The sequence below is a fragment of the Lissotriton vulgaris genome, chromosome 4_1, assembly GCF_964263255.1.
Source record: "Lissotriton vulgaris chromosome 4_1, aLisVul1.2, whole genome shotgun sequence".
In the NCBI taxonomy this organism is placed as follows: domain Eukaryota; kingdom Metazoa; phylum Chordata; class Amphibia; order Caudata; family Salamandridae; genus Lissotriton; species Lissotriton vulgaris.
The window spans coordinates 1,063,843,052-1,063,863,058 of record NC_141691.1 but is presented as its reverse complement, the minus strand read 5'-3'; the positions used below and the strand labels follow the sequence as shown (position 1 = coordinate 1,063,863,058).

Below are 20,007 nucleotides of genomic sequence, written 5' to 3'. Positions count from 1 at the left end.
CATGCCTAGACGTTATACTGCCAGAATTTCTCATGGTTGGAATAACATTTTTAAAATCAAATTCGATTTGATTATATCCCTGAAGAATGCAGGTAGACCCGTTGTTGGCTTTACTATAAAGACAATCTGATTGTTTAAAACAACAGGCGATTCGAACGCTGTTTGCATTCGTTATTCTGACTCCAAGTTAATTTTGTCACCTTGAGAATATCATAAGAAGGTTTATATCTTGCAAAAAGTAATTGGTCCTGAGGATGGTCTAATGGATTGATGCCACACAGACCAAAACGTCGACAGTCCAGTCAACTCCATGAAAATCTTCATTTTTCTTTAGCAATATTTATTGATGTTTTGATAATATTTTCTTTATCATTTCTCCAGGAGTAGACGCAGGTTATGAACTGTGTGTCTAAATTCATTTGTACATCTTTTTCATAACGTCACTTGCTGATATTTACTTTGTTCAAATGTACCCTTCTCAATTTCAACATGTTAAAATCAGATACATTCATTTTATACAAATAGGATCTTCTGTGTGCTTTGTTTTTCTGATTCTTTGTAATTTACATTTATTTTGGTTGTCCGGCTGGACACTGAGGAGTCTGATTGTACATAACTGAATCAAAATATTTAATACAACAAAATAAGATATCTAGTACAAGTGAAATCCCTTGTAGACATTCTTTAAATTGAATTTTTTCCCAATAGGTCTGCCACAGCTTAGTGCGGTCTCTGCCCTAGCGCTGGGATGCCTCTGGGTAACCACGAGCTTTATAAATGCTTTTTCATTTCATTTATTTCACTGTGCCACTGGAATCATGCTATCCTGGCTGAAGAGGGGTGAAACCCCGAAACCAGTCCTAGGATGCTTGTTTCCGGTCCAGGGAGGACCTGGCTTGGCAGTTCGGGCTGGACTGTTCCCATGAGGCACAGGGTCAAGACTGATTTGCATATGGCCAGGTCTAAACTGGGGTGGCATGGTAAGCAAAAGAATGATGGATTTAACCCAGATCTCTTGACTGGGGGTGAATATTTTGATTTGTTCTGCATTCCGTCCATCAATTGTGTGTCTTTTACTATTATTTAAATGACATATTTTTCATATGGAATTCGTAAGACTACTTCATATGGGACAGGATTTTCAGAATGCTCTTAAATTACAAATAGACCAGTCATAATTTGTTGTCCACTCCTTAAAATAACCAGTGACAAGGATATATCAACTCGTCAATATACATGGAATTATTGATGTGAAATACTTATTTGTCACCACAGAGCCAATACTCTTCTATTCAAAATGCTTTGCTATTGATATTTGTGAAGATCATCCTAGGGCTAATGTTAGTGGACATACTGCACACAACAATGATGGATTTCCACTCGATCATCAAGGGTTTAAAAAATGCTGCCTTGGTCATAAGCACTGTAAATAGTGCTTCAACAGTGGTTTACACTTCTGATGGTAAGAGGACTAGGGGTGGGCAGAACTTGAGGAATTTGACTGCATAATTATGTGGAGTTACATAAAAACTCAGTGAGATTCTGCAGAGTTCGACCAACGGGCAGAAATAGGCATGTTGTGCTGCTCGTGCTGTGATTTAGTGCTGTTCGTGCATTACACACTGGCGTTAGAAAAATCTTGCCTGATGTCCTCCCAGCAACCAGAATTCGCACTAGGGGAAGCCAAATCTCACCAGCCAACGTGACATTTTCGAGCCATGTGCGCGAAAAAAAATTTGCGATGCAATGATTGGATGAATTTGGCCGGACCTCCGCAGTACAATAGTAATGCGGAGTCACCAAAATTACACGGGCACAACTGAATATTCTTCCCACCCCTAAACAAATCCCTAGAGTGCTGAATTCTATAGAGCCTTTTCATATAAAGAGGATGTAGAGAAATGGACACTCCTATTGAAACCAGGTAGACTTAAACTAGTGTCCTCTACATTGGCTCAATGGTGAAAGTAAATACAAATACATTATCATTCTCACCACAAAAAGAAGAGGGATGCCTTTTTTGCCCATTTTGATTAACTTGTAACAAAGATATAGACTCCCAAATATTACTTTTGCATGTTCCCTGATGTTATTTCTATGGTCAGTCATGCCTTTTTGATGGCCTATAATTTTCATAGCACCTCTACCGCCGCTATCTGTCAATTATTCCAATTAGCTTCAACCCCATTTATCAACTGCTATTCATTTTACGAGGTAATATTCATCCAGCTCCTTTTTCTATTCTACCATAGATATTATCCCCATATTTATATTTGTTTACCATAAGATTCTACATTATGTTGCAAACAAAATACATCCATATCATATACCCCATTCAGAGTTGTCAAAGAACAACTATCATGCATAATGCCCAGTTATAAGTCATGAATGCATGCTAGATAATAATGATCATAACCTAAAAATAAGGCACCATCAAAACTGACCTAACACAAACATCAAATCTTAGACACTTGTTGGTCCTTTTCTAATATCACTTAAAACTTCTAAAATGCTTTTGATATGAAAGTTACAACGGACAACTATGGAATCTAAGCATGTGAACTTCATTCCATATTTTAACAATGGTAAGATCATGCTCCAGTCTCCTGACAGTCTCCACACTGCACAACCATTTTTAGTAAACTGAAAGGTAGACATCGCTAAACCCCACAACAGCAACATTTCTACTTTTTTAATCCTTCTTTATTCGCTATGTGTATAACAGATCCTGTCAAATACAATGGCACGATAAACAAGTTAAGTGAAACGGCAATTCAGTAACCAGGCCTTCTTGTGCACACAAACAGCATGAACGACATATGTAAAAAAGTGATGCAAATGCTCCAAATTTAAATGAACAAATATCGCTGGAATAAAGGCAACAATAATGAGCAGACTCCAGATACGTGATTTTAAATTCCACAGCAAGACAAGGATGCCCTTTCCAATTTACCATATGGAGTGACAATTAACGGAAGCGCGATGATAGAAGACGTGCACGGGTAGAGCTCCTGCCTGAGCTCCCCTCTCCCGGGCCGCTTCTCCGGCATAATTATCCCTATCGGCTGCAGACTGCTGACGGACCTGCACAAGACCCTCACCCACCCGTGGACCGGCTGCGGAGCGGATCGGATGCCGGGGCCCGCAGCGGGACACACCGAGCGGCGGTAGCCGGCGCGGACGTGGCACCCCCTGGGATCCCTAACTACGCAAGGCCGGGGTTCGGGCGCCAAAGCTAGGCCCGACCTCACGGCCTGTGTGCGGCCCGGCCGGACCTTGTGGAATCCACGAGTGGCGGCAGTGGGAACACCTGTACCGCTGCCTGGGCCCCATCACACTGCTGAGCCCTCCCTGCCTGCACCCCCGCCGGCAGCTGAGGTGGGGAGCCAGGGGAGACTGGGGACCCGGACGGGGCCGCCGCCTGGGGAGCTGAGCGCAGAGGCGCTATATTGGGCGGAGAACGACGCGGCCACATCGGCGGCCCCCCTGGGGATGGTGCCTGGCTACACTGGGGCAATACTGAGACACTGCCGGTGAGTGACAGAGCAGGGGCGCAATCCACACGCGAACGGTGCCCCCCCCCCCACGCAGCTACATTCGCCTGGGAGCAACCGCTCGGGACGCCTGGAGACACGGCCACGTGCATCCTGACGGGGCCCATCCGACTTGGGGGCCGGGGCTGTCAGACAACCCCCCCCCCCTTCCACCTCTGCTGAATTGCGTCTGCTGCAGCGCTTCCCTCAGTTCGGGCTGGACTGTTCCCATGAGGCACAGGGTCAGACTGATTTGCATATAGCCATGTCTCAACTGGGGTGGCAGAGTGGGCTAAAGAACGGTGATGAATCAAACCCAGATCTTTTGACTGGGTGTGAGTGTTTGATTGATTCAGATGCTACGTCCATCACCACCCCCTTTTGTACCACCATAGAACTACCAGCAGCCCCTGTGCTGGACTTGCCAACCGCGGGGACCCTGTGAGAACTCTTCTCCACATTCTCTTGCACCGGAGGGCAGTACCTAGACTGCATAGGGCGGGCGGACTGGCGGACCTGCCAGTCACACACGGCCGCTCCTTGCCGGCCCGGGAGAGGTGATACCTCTTTTCATCAATAAGACAGACACATGGACTCTTGTCGCATTAGCCACTTATCTCCCCATAGAATTGTATAGTTTACTATAGCTCACTTGAGTGTTTGGACGGCGACATGTTGTGCAGCCGACCTTTTGGTATTATTTACTCTTTTTTGGTTTAATCAGTTCCCCTCTTTTCCCACCATTTTATTTCAAGGGGAATTATTGCATAATGTGTTGGCAGCTACGAATAACCTGAAGGCGGGGATGGAATTGAGGAACTGGCGGGGAACCGGGGCTGGGCTTCTCAACCCACTATGATGCCCTTTATCGCTCCCGACTACGCGATCCCCGCCCCGACGTACTGGAATACCTATCCCCCCTCCAGATGCCGCAACTTACTGTTGCGCAACAGGACGATCTGGGAGCCTTGCTCATGCCGGAGGAGCTACGTGATGCCATATTCAACCTATCCAACGGTAAATCCCCTGGCCCGGATGGCCTACCGGCCGAATTCTACAAGGCTGGCTCGGACATCCTCATTCCGGAACTTCTAAAAATTTACACCGCGGCTACGGAAGACTCCTCCCTCCCACTCTAAACGAAGCCAATCTGATCTCCATCCCTAAACCCGGCAGAGACGCCACACGAGTGGGCTCTTATCGCCCCCTAGCCCTTCTGAATACAGATTATAAAATATTGGCCTCCACTCTGGCTCTGGCTCGGAGGCTGGCCCCTCTGGTTCCCCACCTGGTGCACCATGACCAGAATGGCTTTGTACCAGCGCGCCACACCTCATACAACATCCGTCGGCTGGCCGCGAGCGGGGTGCCTGGTACTAGACCTTGAGAAGGCATTTGACTCGGTTGAGTGGCCATATCTGACGGCTGTGATGGAGAAGTACCGCCTGGGTGATGGCTACGAGACTATGGTCAACTTGCTATACTGCGGGCCCACGGTCCAAGTCTGCACCGGTCAATTACTATCTGACGCCATCCGTGTGAGGAGGGGTACCAGACAGGGTTGCCCCGTCACCCCTGCTGTTTTCGTTAGCCATGGAACCCCTGGCCACGATCCTTAGGGACAGGGGACAGGAATGGGGAATCCGATGGCCGATGGACTGCATGTAGTCTCGCTGTACGCAAACGACCTGCTATTATATGTCAAAGACCTGACTAAAGTACCGGAATCCCTTACGGACATTTTCCAGACCTTCGAAAACATGTCGGGACTACGGGTCAATTGGTCCAAATCGGGAGCCTATTCTCTTAGTCCAGATACGCCTGAAAGTGACATCCACATTGGCGGGGAGAGGCTACAGTGGTACCCCAAAACGTTTCGGTATGTGGGAATTCATATTTACCGGGCCCCGGCAGACATCCTAGAGGGAAACTTGCTAAGGGCGATTGCCTCCATCTGCACCCAAATTGGTTTCTGGAAGACCCTACCCCTGAATGTGCCCAGCCGGGTGGCGCTGACCAAGAGGATTGTCCTACCGAGACTCCTATATTATTTCGCCAACATCCCGACATATGTGCCTACCAAAATATTTCGGGACCTGGAGGTCCTAATCCGTGGCCTAATCTGGAATACAGGCCGACCCCGAGTGGCACTGACCAAGCTGTACATGACCACTGAATCGGGAGGCCTGGCGGTCCCCAACATGGAACTATACTACTTAGCAGCGCAGCTGCAATGGGTATCGGGATGGCTCTGTGGCAAGAACCTGGGGGACACTGCCTCGGACACAACTATCTGCACCCAGATACAAATATACACATTCTTTCACCCTATGACTCGCACCCCCTGTCCTTCACAATTACATCTGGCGGTGGCACGATGATGTTTTTTGCGTTGCCAGCGGCTCACCTGCGCCACGAAGCAATATGCCCAGATACTGCCGCTCTTAGGCACTCCTGGAACGGCAGGGACACTGACGGAGGCCCATTTGACTAGCTGGACACACGCAGGGGTGGATACGCTGGGAGATCTCTATGCAGATGGCGCGCTGCTCTCTTTTGCGGATCTCGCCGCCAGCACGGATCTCCCTGCTGGGCAGTTTCTACTACACGCATCCCTTACCCACGCACTGACTGCCTCCTGGGGCGATGTGTCGGAGAAACTGCTGATGCACCATTTCGTGCAGTACTTACATGTCATGAGCAACGGTTCACACATTATACATTGGCTAGCGCAGGCCCTACTATTGCACACGCAGCCCTCCACACTGCCACTCAGAGAGAAATGGGCGACCGACAGAGGAAGGGATTGGACTGACAAAGAGTGGGCGATGATACTAGCTGGGCCGACTACTATCCCACGCAACCCCCGTTTCAAACTTATCCAATTCTATATTTTACACCGGGCCTACCTCACACCCGACAAGATAAACAGATACTTCTCAACCACTGACACTGCCTGCCAAAGATGCTCTTTGATAGGGGCGGATCTCCTGCACATGATCTGGCACTGCCCCGTCATACAGACATACTGGGATGAGGTCACGACACTACTCACGCAGTGCACTGATGAACAAGTACCGAAGGCGTGGGAAGGCTGTATTTTGGGGCTTTACAAGCGCACAAAGCTCAACAAGGTACAAACAAGATTCTGGGACATGGGCCTCATCACAGCTAAACGCTTACTCACCAAACATTGGAAGGACATGTCTTTTTAGAGAAAAATCCCTCAGATAGCTATAATCTGGGGATATAACACGTACGCCCCCCACCCGGACCTCCCCCACGCTTCAGAAATCGCTCCGCCATGACCCGCCCCAGGGTCGAGGACCCTTCGCCGGAACTGCTACCACCCCTCTTCTAACATGCCATTGGACATGCAAACTCTTTCCCCTCCCTTCCCTATTTCTTTCACTATCGTGTTGATGCTTGTTATTGTTTATTAACCGGTCACGTTTCCTGACCAAGTCCGATATTGTTACTAACGAAGTCGGCCTAAATGCCGTGACAAGTCGCAGAATGCTATATATCTGTAGGCACATTACATCTTTGTTGCCACGGCAGGCCACAGCGCACCACACACGTAAAATGCGGACCATGCTCGGAATAACTGCCATCCGGCGCCGGGTGAATGCATCCTCATACGAACCCCCACCTCTAGCATTCATATATGGACCGTGAACACTGGAGGGCTCAACCCATACTGGGCCAACAGTCGCCTGGGACCCCGCTGAAGCGGTGGCAACCGGATGTCGTCAACCACCAGTGCCTACTACCTTGCATTAGTTAGCTATACCACTGAACACCTGCCCACGACAAGATAGCATCGCAAACACAAAAACTTTAGGGTCTCTACTCTGAGTCCACACCTTACCTGGGAGCTATTGCCACCTTTTGATTGAATTGAAATGTGGACTTAACTTACAGCTCATATGATGCAGATGCTAATAATGCGATGATATGTTTAAGCTGAGAAACATAAAAAATGCACAAAAACCACAGGCCAGATAGCCATTATACAGCATGTTTAATGTTACATCCATGTTTTTTCTTTCTTTTCTTGAACTGCGCCGCCGGACCCCAGGGTTGCCGGCAGAATGGCTGTGTTAACTTATCAATGGCTTTCTTGACTATCCTTTATTTTTCTTTTCAACTGCTGTTCCTGCGGATTGCAGGCTATGTGACATGTACAACTGTATTTCCTTATTCTTCAAACAATAAAGGTCTTCAAAAAAAAAAATGGAGTGACAATTAACAAGGGAGTCTGAAATCAGGATTATACTCCTTCTCATGATTACACTCCTTCTCACGACAGCCTATCATCAGATTTAGTCCATGTTGAACAGATTCCGTCCAGAGTTGCACCAATTACGCTGCAAACCATCCTACATTTCTGAGCAGCTGTCATTTTCAACTGCAGTCCATTTGAGTGCCTCTTGCCTCCATCTATGCAAACTTGAAGCAACAGGTGACCACTAGTTCATAGCTAATGTCTTCTTGACAGACAACAGGGCCAGGCTGATTAATGTACAGTTATATCTATCTATCGATGGGACATCAAGACCAGGAGGCACGCCTTTGGACTGCAAAGGATATTTCCTTAAGACAGGATCCACACCCACTTCTCAACCTTGGTCCGGAATGTCAACTTTAGAATATGCCCAGACCAAGTGGAAGAATCCAGTCCTTTTCTATTTCTAGACATCCAGATAGTATGCCCTAACATTGATGGCATATCCTAGAGTCGCACACGTTAGTCTCATTTCAATAATCTGTAGACTAAATCAACTGGACCTGCATTACTACAGAACCTATCCTGATAACTGTATATCCCAACCACCCAAAATTTCTGATAAAAAAAATAATATGTATCCTGATATATTTTGGATTTGCAAGATCCGGAGATGAACTTCAAGGCACCCATGAACGGAGTTGTGGGCTGTGATAAGTATTTTTGTTTGAACATCAACTGCTGCATGCCACAGATGCTCACAATTACCAGAGAGGTGGAGGAGACTGGGGAGACTTACCTCAAGCTTGCCATAATGTGGCCGCTTGTGATGGTCGGAGATGGGGGGAGGTGGGGTAAACACCTGCCTTAAATAAGTAAGCAGAGCGAAGCCAGTCTGACTTATATAGAAAAAAACAAATGGAAAGAAGAGTTACTTCCCCCAAAGAATAATTTGGAACAAACGAGAGTCCAGTAGTGCATTTTACATAACTACTATCACATACATCTCCCTAAAAGCCACCAGAGTCCCAAGCCAATGAAGCCAGATACTCCCAGGAGTTTACCACATTTTTTCAAAATGTGCAATGTGTACCCATCAAAGTCAATAACTACCTGCTATTGCGCCAGGGGCAACATTTTTCCATAGGCACCACCCTCCACCATAAGCCAAGACCTATGGGTGACCAATATGTAAAAAAAAAAAACTCTCTAGTATGTTAGTGTGACTATTCTGTCATGGATGCCTGCCGCATCCCAGTATGCCATGGTTATTTTGCCATATGCATAGAATTACCTCCAATAAAACTGTGCCAGCATTCCGCCATGAATGCCCCACATCCCAAGAATAACTCCACTTTTTCAATGTGTGTTATGGGTCAGTATATTGTCATTGGAGTCTGTTATGCCAAGAAAAAACTACAATGTGACAGCGCTAGCATTTCACCATGGATGCATTTGTAAGCCAATAATTATCTCCAGTATGGCAGAACCAATCGCAGATTCACCAGCATAATACACAGTAAGACTCACTCACTATCATGACTTTCGGTCCCTCACACTAATTCTCACTTATTTCACTCTTTCATTTGTACTCTCCTTTATTCACTCAGTCTCACACACACTCGTGGACCTATTCATTCGCACTCACGCACACACAAACATGCAGAAAAAAATACACACACATACCATTTGAAAGCATTTCATTTTTAGACTTACCTCAGCTGTCTGCACTAGTCTTAATCCTGCTCCTGGTGCTCTAAAACCTTGGGGAATGCACAAAGTTGAAGCAGAAAACTGAAAGCTCAAGTTCATGTTCCAGCTTTCAGACTCTTGCATTTCACCCCACCCCTTCCTAACTCTGCAACAAGTCGGCAATTATAGTTATATCAATAGTGAATAATACCACAGTATCCACTTTTACAACAATAAACAAGCATTTGCAATGCAATAGGTTTCGCTTTTGCAAGAGTTTGAGCTATTGGCACTGTAAATGACAATGCCTTTTATTTATGTGTTTTGCAAACCTGCAAGCAATGAGTAAACACACACTTTGTACTTAGTTGCTGTTTTCGGGAAGCAAGGCTGGTAGTAAGAGAGACGCAGTTACTGCCAGCCTTTCTTCTTGCAAGCAACATCTATAAGTACAAAGTGTGTGTGTACAAGCCCCTTGCATGTTTTCAAAACACAAATCAAAGGCATTGTCATTTACAATTCCAATAGCTCAAATTCTCTCAAGAGATTTATTGCATTGCAAAAGCTTGTTCTTGAGCTGCTTCTCCTTTCTCTCATTTTAAGGTGGAGGAGACCATCCTTCTCTCCTTTTAACCCGCAGCAACTCAGCTGATCAGGGACAGTTGTTTAAATATAAAGTATGAAAACGGTTTTGATCAAACACAAACTTGGGAATGTCATTCACCTGCCAATTTCGAACTCTGCATACATCTAAGTAACAGACCAAAAACTGCTGAACGCAGACGGGCAGGGACAGCGGCCAGATTCTTCACCACATACATCTCTGAGGACAAACGCATCCAGAAAATAGGTGTCACTTTTAAAGTGGGAGACCTCACCTGACGCCCTGAACAGCTTCCACCATACAAATAACTGCATGTACCAGGTACTTTCAGATTTAAATAAATAAAAAAAAATAAACCTGGACTAAAAAAAGCATTTCCTATTTTTCTAGCACGTGTTGCCTGCCTGTTTAATCTAAGAGCTCTGTGTAGGGAGGGATGAGCTTTTTATAGGATAACAAAGCCTAAAGCAAAATGTTAGATATAATGCACAGCTGCAGTCCAACACGGATAATCCTTTTGGAAATTAAGAATTTCTGGCTTTTTCCGAATTCCAAATAGTCTACTTTGAGTCAGATAAACGGCCTAAGTGAATACAGTGGAAGCTTTGAACGCATAGATTCTGTACCACAAAATAAGGGCCACTGCAATTATGTTAAAGCTGGGGGTCAAAATGTTACGACAGGGTTGGCCAATTGTGGCATCTCATTGGGATCTGAATGAAACGCTGTATTCCGCTCTGTCACCGCTGAGTTTTTTTGTTCTTTTGTCCTTAAGTGTGCGTAATCCGCCCCTGCCTCCTCTTCTCTCCTGTGCTGCTCATATGAAGGAAGAACTTAAAAGAACAAGTGCAGGGTGGGTTGCCCCGCAAGGGACACACCGGTGGCCCCATTCAAACCCACTTATAACGCGGACGTGTGATTATTTTTCAAATTTACATAGTGGGAGCGCGGCCAGAAGATATCAGCGCGCTGTAAATGAGCACCAGTTAAAATACATGTCATGTGCTTGTTTTTTAGGCACTGGGAGATTGATTTGCCAAGAATCACAGTATTTTTAACCAACGCCGAGACTCGAACCTGGATCTCCAGATCCAAAGTCGACATCTCTGGCCGACACGCCACATCCTCTCTCTGCAGTCTACAGGTGTGTATAGAGAGCACCGTGAGAGCGGCAAATGACAGAAAAACAGGCCGCTTGTGCTTGGATTCTTTTTCTCAGCTTGAAACTAAAGTAAATCACGTGCTTTCCTTGCTTATGCTGTCAGACAAGTCACCTCCCAGCACCGCGCCTCCGTAACGAAACGACCCAACCCCCTGGAATCACTGTGTGCACTGCCCGGATATGAGGACTCGTAGCGGTAGCAGGACTTAGCCACGTCTCTTTCCTCTCTGATGAGGATCAGGATAGTGATGCGAACAAAAGTGATGGAACCACAACCCAACCATCCTTAGGAAAGATTCTGAAAAACGCCATTTTACAATCACTACTTAATCAACAAGCTTTAAAGCCTGCAATTGTCCCTCAGCTTTGGAGAAGTTTAAGAAACCACAAAGGTATCAAACATTATTTTTTTTATCACCTCTGTCCTTCATGAGCGAGAGAGGTCAATTCGATGCACACTTTATACCCCCCAGGCGTGAAACCCCCATTGATCTCAATGGGCTTCAGTCATCCCACCTCCCACCCGTGTGTATCAGCCCGGGCTGAGACAGTTTCCCAGGCACACACAGAGTACCCCCATGAATACTTTGTGATAAAGTATGTCCACAATTATAAACAAGCATTTTAAAATTCAATAGGTCTCACCTTTTATTAAGTTGAAGCCATTTGCTTTGCTATACAATACCATTAGCAAAGCAAATGGTTTAACTTAATCAAAAGGTGAGACTTATTGCATTTGCAATGCAAATCGGTCTCACCTTTGGGTCTTATAGGTGTTTAGCCATGCATTATATTATCGCACATTACTACAATGGACTGTGTGGCAGTGTATCATCAACTTCATTCTCTCAACCAACACAGCACCTAACACCGCTTAGATCCCTAGCAGGCTAAAATGCAGACTACTTTAAAGGGTGACGTTTTGTTTCTAAATAAACAATACAGTGAAGCAATGTTCATTGTTCACAACCTACACATGGGGTTTATTGAAAACACATTTATAACAATTACCCAACAATCCGAGGAAAGTTCACGGATTCACAGAGATGGTTATGGGGGTAAAGCGCACTAAAAACATCTTTCGTAACGGCGACAGAGGCCCCTGCAGCCCCTTTGGTGGGGGAGTGAGGGGGTGGAGACGGCCCTATCTCCAGGAGGCCTCCTCAGCACATACCTCTGTCTGCTATTTAAAAAGAACCCAGAGTGACCGGTTGAGGACCCATTTCGGGTAATGTGCTCAGAGTGTAATTCCCATTCCAATGTTATTTCCCCTTTCTGTATAAATCTGTCCCTTTACGCCTTCCTCCCCTCGATTTATTATTAATGGAATATGTTAAGCACTGGCTTTAAAATGTATGCAAAGGCGTTATAGGCTGGGGAGGGGCACACATACATGCACTATAAGCAGATGTTGGCGAGGGTAAGCCTGAAGAGAAGTGCACAAAACCAGCTCTATTGTTTACCATGATTTTAGTGCTTTGTGCCTTTGCTTCCCAGTTCCAACCAGCATTAATGCCACCTCTGTCTATCAGCGAGCTTCATTTTTTTTTATTTTACCCAAAGTGGTGGTATTTCTCAATGTTTTCCCAAAACCCTATTAAAAATATACATTGCTTTAAAACGAATTTTCAAATGGAATTGTCACAATATTTCTCTTTCAGTTAACTCACTGATATTTCCAAACGCTGGCACATATGACCTATGGGTTAGAAAAGCATTTCCAAGTGGCATGCTACTGCATTCCGTGTCTATAGCCAGAAGCCAGACCCTTAAGCTTCTACAGCCCTTTAAAGGGGCCGCCGGCTGGCAGGAAAACTTCCACTAAGAGGCGTCATGCTGGGACATCCGTTAGGAGGATAGAGAGGTCAGTGGACAGCCACTTACTGGGGGTCGCCGTATGACCACTGCACCGCCCAACCACCCCTTGGCACCACCACCCACCATCTTACAAAGGTGTTGCTTTTGGATGTCGGTGAGTTAGAACCGGTATTGCTGCACCGGCCGGTGAATAACCGGATAAATTAACGGCTTTTTGCTAACTTGCATATATGCGTTCATCAAGTTTCTAGTGAGCGAAGTCTAAGTCTAAATGTTCACTTCGGTTTTGATGCGTCTTTAAAAAATAACCACGAGTGTCAGCAGCACCTGAGCCACTGGAAAGGCTCTCTGAAATGCACACGACCGGAAGACATTCGCCCCGCTCTTTTTGCCCTTTCCCAGGCCGTGCCAAGGCACCCTGGCAGCATCGAGTTACCAAGGAAGAGACAAAAGGCACTATAATATTGTGAAGAATAATCGTACATAAGGAGGATTCTTCTCAGATTTAGTCTCATACTTAAACCCCCAAGACCGCACCGCAATGCAGACACAACCGTCAGCTGGAGCTCCGTAACTCGAATGCAGCAGGTATTCTACATACTCAGCGTAAACATCACTCTAGAATCAACAACATTCAGGATGGCTCGAGCACACGCTAGAATCCAACACAACATATAACACCACAGTCTGCTGCCACGTGCCGCAGCACTCGCCATCTCACCGAACGCATCCTTGCTGAGCCTCTGGGTCAGCGTTATGGTCCCCTTGAAGACGAAGAAGAGCCAGAGAGCCTACAGACAGGGCCTCGATGGTCACAGCGCTAGCTAGAACCCACACCATAACTTAATTGCAGGCATTGCTTATGCGATTTGCATGCTTACATGCAATGCGTGTGCATGACTTTAAACACAAACCGTGCACAGCGTGCAGTTGCACTTACCTGTGCAGTAAAGGGGGGGGGGGGGCCTGAGGCGCAGTTCAGGAGCCCAATGGGGCAGCAAATGGTCGCCGGTATTCTGTTAGGAAAGATCACAATCGCAAACGTGATCTAAGAAGCAGGTGACTAATCTAAGCTCGGAGGTTAAAACAAGCACTCGGAAAACAAATGCCGGTTGGCGGCAGTACGCGAAACCGAAACCACAGTTGCAGAGCAGGAGACGCCGTCGCCGTGCGTGTGCACGCTGGCTGCCCCTGCGCAAGCTGTGATGAGAAGACACGCCGAGCCGAGGTAGGGGATGTGTGTGTAAGGGGGGGTTCTCTATGTGTGTGTGTGTGTGTGTGTGCGTGCATGTGTGTATGCGCGGCGGGTGGCTTGGGGGGTTCTCTATGTGTGTGTGTGAGTGTGTGTATGCACGGCGGCGGGGGGGTGGGTCTGTATGTGTGTGTGTGCGTGCGTGTGAGTCTGCTTCCAAGGAGCCAAGGGAGACAGGAAGCGCGCGTGACCTGATCCGTTTACGCGTGTGTGCACATCACTTGTCTCCTGTCTCCCTTGACTCCTTGAAACCAGAAACGATCACAATAGAGTTTCGCAGTGCGAAACCTAAAAAGGAGGGCAAAAAACACAAGGAAGACAGAGCCCAGATGCCTTTGGCATTTTCATCGAACAAAAGATGGCCAGATTTTACGTAAATTGTGCAATTTTAAAACGTTAGTTCCATCAGTTGCTATAAGACTGGAATTCGGCCTGAAAAGCTCCTATATTCAAGGTATATCCAGGGTTCTTTGTTGGGGATACTAGTTAAAAAATAGTGATTCTTACTCATTAAGAGGTTTTATGTGTCAAGAAATCTTTGGCGGTAATGGGGGGAAATATTCCCTATATCATGATTTTTATTTGGCTCTAAACCTCTTGTGTAAAAGAAGTATTATTGATTCCCCCCCCGCCAATAGATTTCAAATCCTATTTAAAAACCTTAAGTGGTAAGATCAGCTTTAATAGAGATATTAATATCTATAATACTAAAGAGAGATGAAAGATAATAGTTAGGACGGGCTCCCTGAGAATTTCCCAGAAATACTTATCTTGTAACCTAGAACACGGAATCTGACGTTGGCCAATCCTATGTCGCATGAATCTATTACCTTTAAACGATTTAACAGCAAACTGAACCCAGAAATTGGAAAATGGAAGAAAAAATGTTTTTTTGCAAGCCGAGTATTCAGAACCTGGATCATGTTTTGTTTGCTTGCCCAGCATTGGTTCTGAGTCGTCGTCGCTGGCTTAGGGGTCTCCAACCGGTCGATCGCGAGCTACCGGTAGCTCGCCGAGACCCTGTAAGTAGCTTGTGCCGCTTGCATTTCAATTTAGTAGCCCTTTGGTGTTGTTTGGGCTATTTAGACTTTTTTTGCCTCCATTGCCCCCCTTCACCCAAAGCAGCTGCTCAGATTGGTTTTTGAGCTTAGATGGGGCGGGGTGGTCCGAAGAGGATGACGTTCCTCTCCTACGTGCACCTCTTGTGTCTGCGCCCCCTGCCTTTCCCACCGTAGCACCGCGCTTTTCATTCTGCACGAGAAGTGCCAGTGTGGAGCAGCAGGCAGCAGACGTGGCCGGGTGAAGCAGTTGGTTTGTGGTGGAACAAGCAGTATAGAACTGCTGGGATCGCGCCCTTTTCTGCCTAAGAGTACAGCCTGCCACCTTTATATTTTATTGTTGCAGCTGCAGAGCAGGTAAGCCGTGCCTGATCAGCTCCATACGCCTCTTTAATTCACATGGCCTCCCTAGTTGACGAACCAGCTCATTTAAATAAGGGCCCTCCGGTCACCCGCACACTAATGAAGAGCTGTCATAGTGAAACAAGGTGTGCAGACCTTAGTTTCTCCTCGGACTGTGCAGTGCCTTAATGCTCAGAAGAGTTTTTTGCTACACAGTGCATTTTAATTTCTCACATTTGATAACTAACAACACTGCCAAGAGCCAGCAAAGTATGTCTGTTTGTAATGTACACTTGTATATGGCCACCATTGTTGTATGTGAAACATTATGATTATTGACTATTAAACCATATGTACATGGTGGGAGTGCTGCCATTTTATAGGACCGCACTCAAGAGGTCAGGGGGTGGGAATGGCGACATGTGAACCAGGCCCTGCCCTAAACGCTGGCCTGACAGATCAGTGCATTGGTGCCTGACAGATCAGTGCATTGGTGTTTTTTTGGGCTAATTGTGGGCCTGTTTTATTGGCTGGTGGGCTGTGCCAATACTTGTCTGTGGTTTTTTGGCTATTTGTGGGCTGATTTTATTGGCCGATGCCTGGATTTTATTGTTAATTTCTCTGATATTACCACAAACATTGCTGCAAGCACAAATAGATTCTCCCATACCTTGCAAAACACCTACTATACAACATGTCTTTACTGTACAAGTTTTAAACTTAATTTGCAAATGTGGCTCCGAAGAAATTAGGCTTAAAGTCACTAGAGCTGCACCCCTCGAAAAAATGCGCAAGTTGCTTGGGGTTTAGTAGCTCACGACGATTTTCACTGACCAGAAGTAGCTATCGCTACACAAAAGGTTGGAGACCCCTGGTTTATACAAAATGGTGTTAAAGATGTAGCTTCACCCCGAGCTTTTCTCTATTGTCCGAAAAATGTAATCTGTGTAAAATGATTTCATATTTCAAGGAATTTATGTATATATTTTAACATTTTATATAAATATTATTTTAATAGGGCTGCTCCCCTCGTGTTTGTTGCTCTATTATGGAGTTCTAATATTTTCTCCTCCATATAGCATTTTGCACACGTTTTGATTACTACTCAATTGCTTCTTGTTCAACTGGATTATGTTACACTTTTCGTCCATTTTCTTGTTGCTAACTTTGAAATTCTATTCTCTATTGAAGTTGGATTTTGGAGCGTCTTTTGCACATGAATTTGATGTAACTCAGCGGTTTCTTGTAGCACGTTAGGATATGTTTTTCTATCCCTATCTTCTTGCTGCTAATGTCAAGTTAACCTTCAGCTGAAGCTGGATTTTTTAATTGTATTTTACACATGAATTGGCTACTACTTACATGCTTTTTTGCACAATTTGGGAGTTGTTTTGTTACTTCAATCATTATGCTGCTAACTCCAAGTTCTATTTGCAGAAGTTGCTATGTGTTAACATTAAGTCAGGGGTTGAACTCCTCAGATGAGAACACTCTCTACCCATCATTGCAGCCACAATTAAATGATTCATTCATCGGTATGCAGTGAACCTTTGGCCATATTCCTCTTTTACATTGTTGGTTTGCACTTTATTACCCTACAGTTTGTCAATGAACTGGAGAGCAAACCTTGCGAAAATAAAAGCGAGTAGGCTTTTGGGTTGACCTGACCTGGTCAGAGCCGGTAGCTCCACCCGCCGCGTGGACCATCCTGCGTGTGCCCGGTCTCCGTTTGCCGCCGCCAATGCCAGTAATTGTATCTGCCTCACTATTTGTATTACGCGTCCACTGTTGTGCCCCCGATTTCGTTTCTTCCACTGTTGTGCCTGTTTTGTATTGCGCGTCCACTGTTGTGCCCCTGATTTTGTTTCTTCCACTGTTGTGCCTGTATTTGTATTGCGCGTCCACTGTTGTGCCCCTGATTTAGTTTCTTCCACTGTTGTGCCAGTAATCTGTATTTCTCGTCCACTGTTGTGCCCCTGATTGTTTTTTGTGCTCTATCGCCGTTTTTCTCCCGCTGCTCCACCCCGCTCCCTGCCGCTGCTCCCCCACGGCCCCACCCCCGTTTCCTTCAGCTTCACTGCACCGCTCCCTTCCCGCCACCCCGCTCCCGCCTCCCAGCTGCTCCTCCCTCGCTCCGCCCCCCCCCCCCCACTCTCCAATTAAGGTAGAGTCCGCACGTACGCGCAGCGGGCTTGCCAAAGGCAAGCCCGTCTGTGTCCGTCCGCGCCTGGACCGCGCCAGTGCCACAAACCCTGGATCTCGACGATGCCAACGCGCCCGATGAACATACGACGCCGCAACCCTCCACGCACTCAACACCGGCCGAACACCTGCCTGCTACCGAGCCACACCCGGGAAGATCCTTCTCCTACCTGGCTGCCAAGTCATGGAACGCCCTCCCCACCCACCTTCGGCGACCCCAGGACCATCTCGCCTTTCATGAAGCAACTCAAGACCTGGCTTTTCGAGCAGTCAACGGACATTTATAAATAAAGTCTAATATAGAAAGAGGAAGGTTTGAGCAAGGTGCCTGGCTCTGGGACAGCTGGGGGACCGGTTAGACACTTGAACCCAAAACTAGCAGTTTTCATGTGGCTTCTGTCTTGTCAATGACACCCTGACCTCCTGGACAAGAATTAAAGACAAAGCCTTAACATTTTATAAAAAACAAGAGAGAGGGAAAGAAGAGATATCCGTCTAGTGGCTGAATTGCACAACATAGAACCAGAAAAAATTAGATCAACCCAAGCTTCCCTGCTTGACCTATTTAATCCCAGGAAAATATATTTCATTGTGCTTTCTTTTTCTTTATTCTCACATAGAGAGCACCTTAAAATAAGTGAGTTCAGGATGTGCTCTGTACAAAAGCCTCTCACGTTTGGCTTAAACTATAATGCTGCTCCATGTGTAATAAGAATTTAGGCCACATATACTTTGCACAAGACAACTCATTTGCCTCTTACATCACTAATGACAGGTGTCAGAGCGGTGGGAGCATGAATGTTTCTAAGTTGGTTTAAAACAATCACTTTTAATAAATACCTCTCAATGCAATGAAGCAATCTGATAAACTAAGGTGAAACGCTTCCACATGTTAATGACATACATTTTACCTACAGTCTCTATAAGGTTCTGGTTTTACAGGTCACTTTGGCTAAGACAGCTCAAAAGGCTTACCCTCACACAAACATAAACAGCGAATATTTTACAATCATAATCCTTTTCTGGCAATAGCACAACACTAGTGAAACAAAATTTTAAAAAAAACAGCCGATACAGAACCATAATTTTCACCTTAAACCCAAAGCTGCTTCGTGGTAAAACATAGCTGGTGAATGATTAGCAAATTAATGTACTGCAGCACTGGCTCATGAGGTTGACAGTTTCATACCACTACAAATAAATAAATAGATTGCTCCTATTACCAAAATGAATAGAACATTGTCGGGAATGGGAGTGTGTCCTCCTATGATCCAAACCTATAACAAGAAAATGATGCACAATCTTAGCAGCAAGCGTTCAGCTTCACTAAACTTCTTCTGTTCTACTCACTTCAGTTTCAAGAGATGTATGTATGTGGTATTTGTAGAATACGAACCTAGCCAAAAGGCAGATGAATAAAACTGTAAAATTCCGGTTGTTTATTAAAATCCAAAACACAATAACCTGTGCATTTGTAAGCGTTCTAATTGCATAGGCATGGGGTTGATTGGATCAGACTGTGAAAAGTAATGAACACGCGTACCTACACGTCTTAGAAGACCAATTAAGAGTATCGGGACAATTGGGTAGTAGAGTTAAGCATCCCTTACAGAGCAGACTGTTTAGACCGCAAAAATGTGTGCTGGTAGCTGCAATAGTTGTGCGCCCGGTCAAACTGGCAATCGGGAGTGAGTGGAACATCTGAAAACGGGCAGCATCACTGAGAGATCGGCGCAAAAGAAACTTAGGCTGCGTTATCAGAGTGCGACTAAGGGATCAGAATGGGAAAGAAAGGACGTAAACACAGACGTCAACAAGTGAAGAGTCACGACTCCTAAACACAGAGCCTTGAAGGAGGAACCCCTACAATGCTCCGCTCTTGAAGACACTCACCTTCCTCGGCGGACTCCATGGCTTTGGTGTTGTAACCAAACTCCTGTGTGCTGGCTTGCAGAGACCAATGACCGAGTGCACTACAGGGAAGAGGTGGATAGGGTATCCGCTGTCGACGCATTTACGTCACCACAACGGCTAAGCCTCGTACACCAATCACAGCAGTCGCCACAGCTTCTAGGCTTTCACTAGTGTCAGTCAGATTGCAGGGCCTGTTACAAAG

General features: G+C 45.9%; 1 protein-coding gene across 1 annotated transcript in view; it reads right to left on the bottom strand.

Moving 5' to 3' along the window:
- The window catches only part of MARCHF6 (membrane associated ring-CH-type finger 6), a 1,612,715-nt gene extending 1,592,780 nt beyond the window's left edge, over nucleotides 1-19,935 (bottom strand). The window contains exon 1 of the mRNA XM_086965293.1: nucleotides 19,785-19,935. Coding sequence (XP_086821419.1) covers nucleotides 19,785-19,905 — 121 coding nt within the window. The 5' untranslated portion in view covers nucleotides 19,906-19,935. The remainder of the gene's footprint in view (nucleotides 1-19,784) is intronic.
- Nucleotides 19,936-20,007: the final 72 nt, after the last annotated feature.